Genomic DNA, 13,149 nt, shown 5'->3' with positions numbered 1-13,149 from the left:
GATGATCTTAAGGGTCTTTTCCAACCTAAATGATTCTATGATTTTATGATTCTATGTGTCCCCATGCCTTGCCTGGGGTGGAGGATTTGGGTGGGCGGAGGTGAGGGTGCAGTGGAAAGCACCAGGCGGTGGGGAGGGCAGCGAGTAGCCAGCCCCAGCAGGCACCAGAGGAGACGTACTGCCACTTCTAGAGGCTCATGGCTGTGATCTGGCGCCTGTCCTGCTGCAAGTGGCAGCACAGCCCTTGGCAGCCGGGGGCTCCTGTTGTTCCCGGCACTGCTCACTGCCTGCTGGGCTTGCCCACGTTGCTGCCCCGGGCCACAGCCCCACACCGGTCCCCACCATTTCTTCCCAGGGCATCTTCCCAGACATGTTCCCTGCCTCTCTCCAGAGTATGCCTCCTTCCAAAGAGAAGAGAGGCAGGGATTCCCAAGCACTGCCAACAGCAAAGCTCTCTGGAGCCAAAGTGTGTCCACAGGCGTTGGTGTCCTGTTGGCACTGCCAGCGGACGTCCCTGATGACTGAGCTGTGAGAGCCCAGGTCTGCTCTCCATGGGGCATGGACGGATGAGGGGCTGTAGGCTCATGTGGGTCTGTGGGGGTGGGAAACAGGATCCGTGCAGAACGTGGATGTCTGAATCCTGCCCCCAGAAAAGAGGAAATTTAATCAGATTTCCTCCCTTGCAGCTGTTAATAAGATAGAGGGGTGGGAGAAGGACAGGAAAGCGAGTCTACAATAGACTACTTCTGAAATATGTTACTTTTTATTTCTAAAAGTAGTCTGCTTTTTTTATTTTCCTCTGTTGAATGTGCCATTTTCTAGATCTTTCATGCATTAGAAGCACTGTGCAGCGGCTGATCGGTTTGCTGCAGATTTTTCTTGATTTGCCTACTGGGAAAGCAGATATATGGTGGAAGCTGCTAAACAGATCAGCTGAAGCGCTACCCTTGTTTTGACAGTGTGGTTTTAACTCTGCAACAGCCTTGTCCTGTGTCAGGAAGCTGGCTTTTCAAAGGGATTTGGATTATTGGCTCGATATGCTCTCACCATATTTTTTCAGTCCTGTCTTAATAGTGTTTCAAGTATTTCATTACCTTTAATACTGACTCTGGCTTTTCCCTTCAGATAACGGATTGTTTAGACAACCGTGAAATAAAGGAAGTATTTAATTACTTTGCCACTTTTCAAACCCTAGTATGTGCTATGTATTCACTAATGCATACGTTTTTGTGTTATTCTGGAAGAGGAAACTAGGGGTGAAATGTATGCTTATCTCCAGCTAACACAATCCAAGATATCCTACAATTTTAAAAGCTTGTAGGAGCTATTCCAAACCAACTGCATGATGGTTGCTGATGAACGGTTTGAAAAGGAGATTAAAGCCCAGTGATTGACCACCCGAGCGGCACGTACTGCTCTGAAACGTACTCCCCAGCTCCCTGCTGAGCTCTGAACCAGTCTGGTTCAAACACATTACAAAGAAGCAGCAAGTACTGCCTTGAGGAATTAACACATGCTTTTATTTCCACTGTACTCACTGTGTTTCTACTACATTATTCTCTGCAGGCCTCACTGGTGGAAGCAGATAGAGCTGCCAGCAAACAGGTCGAGGCTAGCCCTGGAAGTGCAGGACCTGTGAGCCCGGTGTGCCCGTGCCCAGGTGGGTTGTTGCTGCTGCCCTCGCCCCTGCCCTTGCCCACCCCGGGCTGGGGTTTAGGCCCAGCCTGCAGCAGGAGTCCGATAAGTGCATCTGCAGCGGCACCAAGAGGGTTTATTAGAAAATGCAGAAGATATCAGATATCTTGACATAAGAAAGACATTTTTTACAGTAAGGATGATCATTCAGTGCAACAACCTACCCGGGGATATGGTGGAGTCCCCATGGCTGGAGGTTTTGAAGGTGTGACTGAACAGGGTGCTAGATAATCTCATCCAGGCTCCCTTTGCCACGAAAGGTGGGACCAGATGATCTTTCAAGGTCCCTTCCAACCTGGGCTGTTCTGTCATTCTGTGGTTGAAATGACACACCTGGCTGCACGTTGCTTGGGATGTGAGTTGTCTGCTTTGCCGTTTGTGTGTGAAAAGCTGGTGCCACAGCGTGCTGTAACCAGAAAGCAATCAGGGCAGAAACTATCAGTCAGTAATAGCTTCTGTTTAACGCTTTTTTTTTCCCCAAGACATTAAGAAATGGGGAAGGAGAATAAGAAGGGGCACTTCAGTCCTCGTAGGGGCTTTAAATGGACAGTATTGTGCACACTCCTGATTTTCTGCTTTAAAGCCTTTATGCATGATTCCTAATCTGGGGAAAGGAATTTGCTGGTAAAATTTGAAGCTATTTTCCTTATAAGGGTTTTTCTGAAACATTACCTTTGAGTAGGCATTTTATCTAATGCCTGCTGTCATACTAAGTTCATGGGGTTTTTTTGTTGCTCATTTTTTAAAATGGGTCTATCAAAGTTCAGCTTGGTATGGGTAAGTAAAAAGTACTATTTGAAGTAGGTGTTTAAATGAGACCTCTGGCTGTAATTGGTATATAAGCATAGTGCTCCTCTTTGTTGGGGATAAATGTGACTTAAACAATTGAGCTTTGCCCTCAAATATCAGTGGGGTACCATTCCCCCAAGATGAGAAGCATATCCAGCCTTTTCTTGATGTGCTGCAAGACTCTGAAGCACATGGGCTGTTAGCAAGGACTCATCAGCTGACTTAATTACTTTGGCTCATAGATGCCAAAGCGCAGAGGTTAACAATCTTGAATTGCACCTGGCAGGTAATGTAGAAGCTGCAATCTTGTGGTGAACCAACCAAACTCTCCTCTCGAGTCAGCAGTGATGAGCTGGTGATACTTGTCTACAAATCACAAAGCTACCTTGTGTTAGGCTCCACACCTGTGAGAAATGCTAAACTTCAAGTATTGATAGCAAAGTTTAATATTGGCTGGCAAGGAAAACTGAGGTAGCATTGCAAAAATTGAAATGGTAAAGGAACATGGGTTTTCATTATGTCTGCTTTGTAGGGATAGATGTGATCCAAACTGACACCTTCTTGTAGAATAAGCAACCTCCTCTGCTGTTCAGTACAAGCCAGATACTTCCATGCTGTGACCCCTATGCCACTAATGGTGTGGGAGCTGCTCCAAAGTGGTGTGCATCTGCCTGGCAGCAGGACCAACTCTTGTCTCTGCCCGCATGCAGGTTCTTAGTGGAGCCTTGGGGTGCATCTCTTTCTTAGCTCACTCTCCTAGCCTGTCAACAAGGTACATTTGGAAGCTGCTGCTGTGGTTGGAGACGGGGCAGGATCTGAAGCTGAGATTCTGTTTTAGGAGGTTAGAGAGAGATGTCTGGGTGCTTGTGCACTGCCTGGGATGCTGGAAACTGCTCTGCTTCCAGTGGTCGTACCAGCTGACAGTAGTTTAGCTGACACAGTCCTCAGCTATAGGCCTGTGCACTCCTGGTCCCTTCTCCCATAAACCAGCATCAACTTGGTGGGTTTTTTTAAGAACTGAATGACAACTAGGTTATTCCAGTCCAAGGCTTCCTGTTAGCACAATTTGTTTGCTGTCTGATGCTTGACTGCCCTGGTTTAGTGGAAACAGGCAAGCTGGAATATCCTCCAGTGCTGACAGTGAGACCATGTTAATTGTGATAAGCTACTTGTCTGGGTAGCATCTTAAGATAGGATTCATCACACAACTTCAGTAAAGAGATTATAGCTCAGTAGGCACATTGTAGGTTACAGCTCATCTCAGCTGAAGAGGAGTGTCTGAAATAGTCAGTCCCCCAAATAGTTTGGGTGACTCTTCCCCAAGAACTGCCTCTCTGTCTTCGTTGACGATGAAGGGTGTCCCATGATGCCCAAGTTAAGTGTAAGCACCTACATTTTTGTCAGGTGAATTTCACCCTTAAAGCCTTGTCTTCTCTGAGAGATTAATTTTACCTGTGTTGAAGAAAGATTATTTTTTCGAAACATACAGTTGATGGGCTCACGGTATATCCAGTAAGAAATCGGATTGTAAGAAATAGGTCTACATTTTATTTGAAAAAATGTCTTAACCTTGCAACATTATTTCTTGTATGTGTGGATTAGGTTCAGATCAAAAGCAATTCAAGTCAACTGCAGCTTGTGCCAGCCCTGTTGTGAAGAGATTAGAATTTCTTCCCAGTCCGTTCCCTTCAGAGGAAGCTGCTTCAAGTGAGAAAGATGTGAAGAAACCTGAAATGGAGCAGCAGAAGGAAGCAGAGCTTCCTGCTGCACCGGAGGTACGTATGGGCAAGAAAGAGAGGGAGTGGAAAACAAAATTAAAAAAGAAGAAAGTTCTCACACGGAAATGTTTATTGTGCAAATTGGTATTTTTCTCTATATAACGTCACTTCAGGAGTTCATTCAAAACGATCTGCCAGGGAATGACCCTGGAGGATGGTTTCTGTGCCAAATCCTATGGTCATCAGAGTGTTCCCCCTCCAAAGGAACTCCCCAGTGTCTGCTTGTAGCATTTGAACCTGTAAACTGGCTGGAGCAGAAATGAGAACTTAACCTGCAAACCCCAGTCCCACTGCGTGTTGGGAGGGCAGAGTATCCAGAAGGTGTAGACAGTGGAGCTTACCCTCTTAATCCTCTTGAAGTGCTGAACAAGTGCAGGTGGTGGCAGAGGTAACAAATGGCCACAACCATACTGTTCTGTCAGGTAAGTTAGATGTTGGTCCTGGGTTAGGATCAGTTTTGGTGTGCAGGGCAGTGTGAATGTCAACAACAAACAGCTACCGGTTGTTTCCAGGACTTCAGTACTGCAACTCCATGTTGTAATTCCGGAGATAGAGGCTTCATCTTTGATAATGTTGATTCAGAAAATAAGTAGAAAGGGTTTAAGTTAACCTTTGATTGAACCTGCTGATTTTTGAATGCTGTTTTCTGCTCCCAAATGTCTGAACAGGTGATGAAACCAAAAGCCCTGGAACAAGAGGGGAGTGTAGTATTGCCATTTTTAAAGAAACTACCCGAGACCAGCCAAGTTACTCTGCAGAATTCTGGTCTACAAGGTGAGCAAACAGCATTTGGAGAACTCAGCTGGACAGTAACTGGATATGTGTGTGTGGTGTTCAGGGAGAAGTGCCTAATCAACAACCTGGAGGGTTTTGGAGCTAAAATGGTTCTTTTCTAGTTGCATCTGACTGATATTGGTAGTGTGGCTTCTGTGACGCAAAGGACTCTTCTGGCTGTTCCCCTTAAACACAACAGCAGAATTGTGACACAATAGAGGGGGGGCAGGGAGAGCCCTATCTTGCACTTACCTGGCCTAGCAATAAAAGCTGTATTATATCAGTGAGTATTATATTTTATTAGTACCGCTGCTCACAGATGAAAATGGCTTAGCAATTGGTTTTATCTCACAGTAAAAACTTCTGGAGATAAATTCGGCACTCAGCTGCTCATGTGGAGCTCCTTTTCATAGATGAACAATACGTGTATCTGGCCACATCCCTCAATTTGACGTGTGCCCATCACGAGTTCTTGCAAAGCAGAACTTTTTTTTTTTTTGCCTTCATGACAAAGTTGTGCTTGAGATTGATAATGTTTAGTAGTTTGATTTTATATTGATTTTAGAGATGCATACATGTAGGTATTGTGAAAGAAAGAGAGAGAAAAAAATCATCTGAAGTTTTCTTCCCCCTGAGAACTTACTAGGTTGTTAGTTTATGTATAGGTAGTATACTGATTATCCTAGTGTTTTCAAGATTGAAACTACTGAAGGTGATCCACTCTGGAAAACAGGATTGTCTGAAAAGGAATAGAAGTCTCACTTGTTTTAAGTGCGGGGGGTGCTTTCCAAACAGGCTTTGAGAACAGCATCATTTTATGTTAGGCACGAATCAATCTGAACATCAAGTTCGGATTGTAGGTCTCACCTATTTTCTGAGTGATGCTGAAACACTTGGCTGCTCTCTAGTGTTCACAGCACATAAAGCACTGAAAGGATCACATAATCCTTTAAAATGTGTATCTGCAATAGGAATGAATGTGAGCACCATGCAAAGACTGGAAGGAGTGGCTGCCCTTGACTAGCATTAGTTTACTAGAGCTCCCATGTAAGGTCAGGTGCCATGTTACAACAGTAGCATTTATATACGGGCAGTCCATATGATCTGCAGGTCCGTTGTAAACTAGCTGCGATGGGCCAAAGCGATTGTAGTCAAAATCCTTCTTGTGGCCGAGGTGGCTGGGGTCTGAGAGTCCATCATCACCTTTGACCACGCTGTGTTTCTTATTTTGTCTCCGTGCCGTTGCCTGCAGAGCCGCCCCGTGGGGCTGCGGTTCCGCTTAGGGTTCGCAACAACTGGCGGCGCTCACAGTTTTTCTCGCAGTCAGGTAAATGCGGAGCTAAGACCAGCTTCAGCCCTTCTGCTGCCTCCAGTCGTAGGTGTCTTTGGACGTGGGGCTGGGGTGAAAGCTGATGATCACGGGGACTTGTTCTACCTCTCGCTTTCGTAGAAAGTGTCTATTCCTGCTGCACAGTTGACAGAGAGCTGTTGGGTTGCACGTTGTTGTGATGCTCTGGTTTCAGGCACCCAAATGAAATCACTTGCCTAATAAATACTTTTTCCTTAATCTCTTTAAATCAGCCTAATTCAAAGACATTTGAATAGAAAATGGCAATGGTTCTCTTCATAACTGTGACTCTTGAATAGTGTAGTCCATCCTTTTAGCTTTGCTGTGCTTTTTCCTTCCTTGCACTGAATCACGAAGGGAAAAGTAAATCAAAGCAGGTAACACTCAGAGTCTGAACACTGCTAACGTCTGTGGCCAGAAGTAGATGGCATTAGCTAGTGGTAGAGTAGAACCTAATGTTAGTTAATATTGTGCTCCTCTATAGCCAGATAAAAAGTAGTTTTGTTGGTGATGGGTGTAATCTGTTTCTCTGGTTTATTTGCTTGTGATTCATCCTTGCATTTGGTTGTGGGAGCAAATAGGAAACTAACATGAAGCTTTTTTATACAGATACAATGTAGCTTTAATTGCAGGCTAAGCACATTTTGCTGTGTTTAAATTTAATTTTTCCTTTTTCTGTTTTTTTTTAATAGCTGATTCTGATAGTGGTGACAAATCAAATGTGAGTACCTTTTTTGCATCGTTGTTTGTTTAAGAGATATGTGTTTAGCAAAAGTGATTTTTTTATGCAAACTGTCTTGTAACATCCCCAAATCAGAATAAGAGGGTTTTTTTCTCATGGACATGAGAGAGGAAAAAATACAACCCAAATCAAGACCTGGTCTGAATCTGGAATTTTTGTGTTCTTCCCTAGTCCGGAAGGAATGCTAGCTATACAGTACTGGTTTGCTGGAACCACTAAAGCGTCATAATCTCAAAATAATATGTAACTCCAAATTATCCATTCTACTTTAAATGCATAGAAATTAGAGACCACAATTCTACTGTCTCCCCAACGCAGAAAAAAAAGAAAAAAACCCACCACAAATGCTACACTAAAGTACACAGTATTTCATATTCTGTTTGCCACGTAAAAATAGACATAATCTCTTCCTATCAGATTCTAATACAACTCTTAGTGGAAAGGAATATGACATCAAGTGTCTACAATTGCCCTTGATTATAAGGATTTTAGACATGTAAATGTATCATGTAATGGGATCCTTACTGAAGCCTGAGATTTTATTTCCAACTCTTAGTGGAAAGGAATATGACATCAAGTGTCTACAATTGCCCTTGATTATAAGGATTTTAGACATGTAAATGTATCATGTAATGGGATCCTTACTGAAGCCTGAGATTTTATTTCCTTATGGATAAAAATTTAAAACAAGGCTCTAGGCTGTTGTGCTGGCAGCCATATGAAATGAGAGAATATATTTTACAAATCGCTTTGCATGTTGTGCGGAAGATTATAGGAAAGAAAAATAGAGATTTTCTTTAAATTTGAGTACCTGCAGGTATCCCTGTTCATTGCTGCTTAGAGCTTTCTTTAAGATCTTTTTCCTTTTTTTTCCCCCTCCAGTTGAAGTTTTCCAAGCCTTTCTTTGCAAACCAAATGATTATTTTATCATTTGGATACCTGTGGGCAATCCCAAGTGTCAATGAAGCTAAGAATATTATCTGCTGAGAGAACCATAATCTAGTTCTTAATTTCCCATTTTAACGTTGGCTGCCAGGGTGGGCCAGATGAAGTGCAGCTTTCTTGGTAGCCTTGTGAAGTACAGTGTTAAAGTCTAATAGCTTGGCTTTCCTCTACACAAGCGTTTCAATTTCTGGTCCTGGGATCCAGAAGAAGAGCGAAAGCGTCAGGAAAGGTGGCAGCATGAGCAAGAACGCTTGCTTCAGGTAAGGAAGAAACTACATTTCTTCGGCTGTGTGGCTCAGCTGTTGCATTGTCCCTTTGGACAAAAGTTGGGCATTTCATGTCATGTCTTCCATGAAGAAGAGACATTCATCTGTGGATGCTTGAGCGAATTCTGTAGCAGATGAATAAGAACATGAGCATACACACACGTTCTCTGTGGTTCGGGCACTCTTAACATCTCCCTTCCCCGCTCCGTGGAAAGACCGAAAGGACTTAGTTCTGCGTTCTAGTGCGGAGTTAAACCAAATGTTGATCCTCAACTATATTTAAACTATGTTGAGCATAGACTGTGAGACTTAATTACTTGGAGCCTTTTTCTCGAGACTAGTATTTTGCTGGCCCTGACACCTATGCAACTCTTTTTTAAAACGATGGTCATAATAGATTTTTGTAGACTTCTGCTTTGTTCACAGGTTCTTCTTGGAAAATGTCAAGCTAAATTTGGACACGAAGGGCTTGGGGTCTTTTTGTGAGGGGGGAAACCCCCTCAAAACAACCACTGGTTTTGCCTAGTGGTAGAATAAGCTGTAAAAGGTCTGGTTTTGTGTCCTAGTTGGGAGAAGCGCAGTGGCCTTGAGAACTTGAATTTCCCTGTCAGTCAGTAGTGTCTTTTGAAACTGTGATTAGGTTTGGTCCCAAAGAAATCCTATCTTTCCTCCATGTAACAGGAGAGCAAACAACTGTCAGAGGATGGAGAATAATAAATTGGAGTCTTTTCATCTTTTGAGAATGACTTGTGTGTCTCTCTACTGCTTTATTAAGATTATTTCTTTTTAGCTAATATGGTTGTTTCCTCTTAAAATGGTGTAAAATTCTCATCGTAATTTTTCTGGCATATGTGTGTGTTCTCTCAATAGTGAATATATCTCTTCTGGATTAGGCAGATGTGGTTTCTAATCTGAACAGAAGTTGGAACTGGTGTGAAAGGGATATGGAAGTCACTGTTCTTCCCCATATTCAAACCAGTTCTATCAAACAATTTTAAAGATCTCTTTGAGATAATTTTTCATGCAAAACTATGTGAAAACAATTCTCAAGAAATAGTTCCATCAAGGAAGAAAATAAACTACTTAGCTAATTAAAAGCTGACCCTCTTCAAACCTTTACACATTATTTATTTGTCTTTTAAACTTGCACAGGTATTCATCACCCATTAAATTGTACTGGCATCTCTCTTAAATTAGTACCAGTATCTGTAAAACCTGCTTGTTTATATGCTACTTTGCTGAAGTTATTAACGTAAAATCCATGCCCAAGTGTTTTGGGGTGTGTGATAGCTTTTTGGAACTCTTAATACTGTATAATAAACAAGGAATTATTGAAATTGTTGAGCATAAATTTCATTTCTGACCAAAGATTTAAAAACTGCTAACAAATTAAACTTCTAGTATGTTAAAAGTTTCTCATGGTTTGAAGGTGTTAAATGTAAGTGCGAGAAACAAGTGGGGAGAGGAGGAAAAGAAGCTTTTTTTGACACCCATGGATGTTTCAGATTTTTATCTTCCTATTTCAACCTATTTCTGATTAAACCACTCTTAGCAGGTTCATTTTCACTGCGGAGATACTACAGAATTTACTCCAAATGCAGAATGCTCTGAATTTACCTGTATCTGTATCCTCTTACAGGAGAAGTATCAGAAGGAGCAGGACAAGCTGAAAGAGGAATGGGAAAAGGCCCAGAGAGAAGTTGAAGAGGAGGAGCGTAGATACTATGAGGAGGTATAAGGCTGAGAGGAGGAGGTTGTTTATTGACTTTTTTTGTATTTAAATGCACCCACTTACGTAACTAAAAAAATGCCATACCTAGATTAATTAATGAAAAGCCTTCTTCTCAAGGCTGAATTCTCAGGAGGATTGCTTCTCTTAAACACTACCATAGGCACTGAGGAAAAATATTTAAATATTTAGACAGGTATCCTCAGAACCTCCACATAGGTGGAGGTGTCTAATTGCTGTGCAAGTCAGGGTGAGTCAGTATGGCTGTGTCTGGGCATGCTCAGACTTCCCTCCGGGGGCAGAGCCTTGTGCATTTTGGCGTATACTTAGTGTTTGGACTTGGTGGAACTCCAGATGAAATTGTTGTCTACCTTGGGCTTGATCATGTAGATGTTTTGTAAACTGGCCTTGTTTTTCAAAAAAAATTCACAGGAAATGTTCAAAGCTTGCAGCTGTAGAATATTAACAGTATAGAAGACAGTGGTTTTCTTCTGTTGTATGTGGGTCATTATTGCAGGAAATTGGAAAATATTTATGTTTTCAGTTTGACTAGTAGTACATTATGCAAATTGATGTCTTATCATCTGTGCTTGAGGGCCATACTTGTGATCTGAACAAGGAATTTTTTTTTCAACTTTCAGAAGTTGTTTCTCACGTACCATATTTTTATATGAAATTTAATAGACTGGTGTTTTGAGAAACAGTGGTGCCATCCCAAGTGGAATATTCTTTCCAGTTTTGGACATCCCATCTCAAAGATGGTAATGATGAAAGGAAAGGGAGTGCAAAACCTTGAAGCAAATTAAAAATTGAAGTGTTACCGTTATTGTTGGTACCACAGGTCCTTACCTAGCCATCTAAATGTGAGCGTGTAGCCAAACTTTATGATTCTACTTTTTAAGCTCATAGTTGACATTCTGTATTTTTAACCCCTGCTCTCTCCTGATCCTCTTTTTTTTTTAGGAACGTAAGATAATTGAGGATACTGTAGTTCCATTCATTGTTTCTTCAAACTCTGCTGAGCTCCTCTCCTCCTCTTCCTCTACCACTGAAGGAAACAAGACAGCGGTGAGTTTCTCATGGATTAGTAAGGCAATAAAGACTAAGCTATCTTCAGTGCAAAGTTTCATTCTTCACTAAAGGCTAACAAAGTCTGGGAACAGTAAGAGTAAGAGTGTTCCCTGGATCCTCTCCATAGCTGGTGATACCTCAGAGTGCTGTAGCTTGGATATTTTTACAACTGAAGAGCCATACTCCCAAGCAACTGCTGCCATCCTATTTTGGGCTAGAACAGAGGGTGATAATTCCGCTCTTTGCAGCTGCTTCTCTTCTTTAACTGGTGCTGTCAAAAAACAGTCACCCGTTTCTATTTGTTTTAACTACCTTCTCAAAGCCAATAAAACCTGAAGTGATTTCTCTGCATCCAAAATCTTGAGTGTAAGACAGTTCTGTAAGTATATCTGAGATGAGACTGAATCCTGCCTCCCCACTTTTCTTCCTTTTCTCTCCCACCATCCCTCCTAGAAAGCAGCAAAAGAACGGAGGAATTTTCACTCTCTACTCTCTTTTGGCTTATGCAGCACAAAATGGTCAACTCGATGCATCTAGCATCTAATTAAATAAGTGTTTGCTGGAGATCAGAGAATGACACCCCAGGTGAGATCAGTAGAATAAATGTGGGATTCCCAGACTTAATTTTCTCCTGCCTAAGGCACCCACACCAAAGAAGACATCTGCCTTTTTCCATTCAACTCCAGGATTAAGAGTACTGTATCCTCTGGTTCTCCTCTCACCCTTCCTACCCCCTCTTATCACTCATCCCTGTGCAGGGGCATCAGCAATGGCCCTTTGCCCACATGCGTGTGTAGGGGTAACTTCCTGAATGGGGTTGCTTATGCCACATTCAGGGCAGTGCCTGCACCCAGAAATGAAGGATCTCATGCCATGGCTTACTGAAGCTCCACCAGTCAGGTATGACCCACTCCAGTACCATTTTGGAAGTAGTACCGGTGTTGCCATTTGAGAATGCCCAGAGCATGTGAGTAATGCTCTGCCTCCTGGCAGAGTCAAGAAGCTGAGGTCCCTCACAAAGTCCTTCCAAGTCCAATGGGAGACTGTCTAGACTCTCAAAGTCATTCAAGGATTTCTGCCAAAAATATGTAGTGGCAAGTTCTATTTTGTCATCCTGAACACCATCTCATCATTGGTCAGTCCCGCACTTTTTTGTTTCGTGCTCAATTTAATACAATTAGTTGATTGTTTTAGCTGAAGTCTTTGTTAAATCCAGAGTTAGCCTTACCAAGGTCAAATGATTCCACTGTATAATGTGAGATGTTATTTATGATAAGGTGTGTCAACACGATATATCTGGGGGCAGCCTGTGCTTTTTTCATGCGTGTGCTGATGCCGAATTCAAGGGAAGCTCCTTGTTCCCTCCCCTGCTGTCTTCTAGAACACAACTGATTCAAACAGCTCTCCAGAGGAAGTCAAACAAAAAGAAGTTACAAGGCAGAAAAAGTTGCTCTGGGAGCAGGACAGTATACCATCTCCGAAAAGCAAGGAAAATGAACTCTGGCAAGAAAAGAGGAGGTATGGATCGAGCCTAAGCATTTCTTAGCCCTGTGGAGCTTTGTGTTCTGTAGAGTTCTGGGATGTCACATCTGCCCATGATTAATGCTGGAGCATCAGCATCTGGTGGCCTGGTGATAGGTATAATATATCCCGATCAATATTCCCTTGCCGCAGGCTTACGCATATATGGCAATGTGCAGTGCTAGTTTTGCATATCAGAAGGGTTGCCTTTTCAGTATATGGCTTTGCTGAAAGGCTGTCACATCAACCAGATCAGAGCTTAGATAGCTCGGGCAGCTCTGTGTGGCACTGCACCGTGTCTCGCGTACAAGTTTCACGAGCCATTTGGAGGAATAAAGGAGCAGTAGCTATTTTCATTCAGAATCTGTGTGAGATTGCCTGGCTATCTCAAAGTGCCGTACCCGAACTTGCCAGATGGTGTTCAAAGTCCTAGCCTTTGCCCAACTGCTAATAACAGCTTTCACAAAGACGAGAAGCATCTGATGATGCTG

General features: G+C 42.7%; 1 protein-coding gene across 7 annotated transcripts in view; it reads left to right on the top strand.

Annotated features, from left to right (window-relative positions):
* Positions 1 to 13,149, top strand: part of LIMCH1 (LIM and calponin homology domains 1) — a 115,948-nt gene that overhangs the window by 92,045 nt on the left and 10,754 nt on the right. For all 7 annotated transcript variants that reach the window (XM_019472304.1, XM_009280130.2, XM_019472302.1 and 4 more), the window contains 8 exons: positions 1,567 to 1,660; positions 4,087 to 4,259; positions 4,931 to 5,036; positions 7,077 to 7,105; positions 8,248 to 8,331; positions 9,977 to 10,069; positions 11,030 to 11,134; positions 12,519 to 12,655. In XM_019472304.1, coding sequence (XP_019327849.1) covers positions 1,567 to 1,660; positions 4,087 to 4,259; positions 4,931 to 5,036; positions 7,077 to 7,105; positions 8,248 to 8,331; positions 9,977 to 10,069; positions 11,030 to 11,134; positions 12,519 to 12,655 — 821 coding nt within the window. The remainder of the gene's footprint in view (positions 1 to 1,566; positions 1,661 to 4,086; positions 4,260 to 4,930; positions 5,037 to 7,076; positions 7,106 to 8,247; positions 8,332 to 9,976; positions 10,070 to 11,029; positions 11,135 to 12,518; positions 12,656 to 13,149) is intronic.

The sequence above is a fragment of the Aptenodytes forsteri genome, unplaced genomic scaffold (assembly GCF_000699145.1).
Source record: "Aptenodytes forsteri isolate BGI_AS27 unplaced genomic scaffold, ASM69914v1 Scaffold35, whole genome shotgun sequence".
Classification (NCBI taxonomy): domain Eukaryota; kingdom Metazoa; phylum Chordata; class Aves; order Sphenisciformes; family Spheniscidae; genus Aptenodytes; species Aptenodytes forsteri.
Note: the sequence above shows the minus strand (reverse complement) of the source record. Positions and strands in the feature narration are given on the sequence as shown.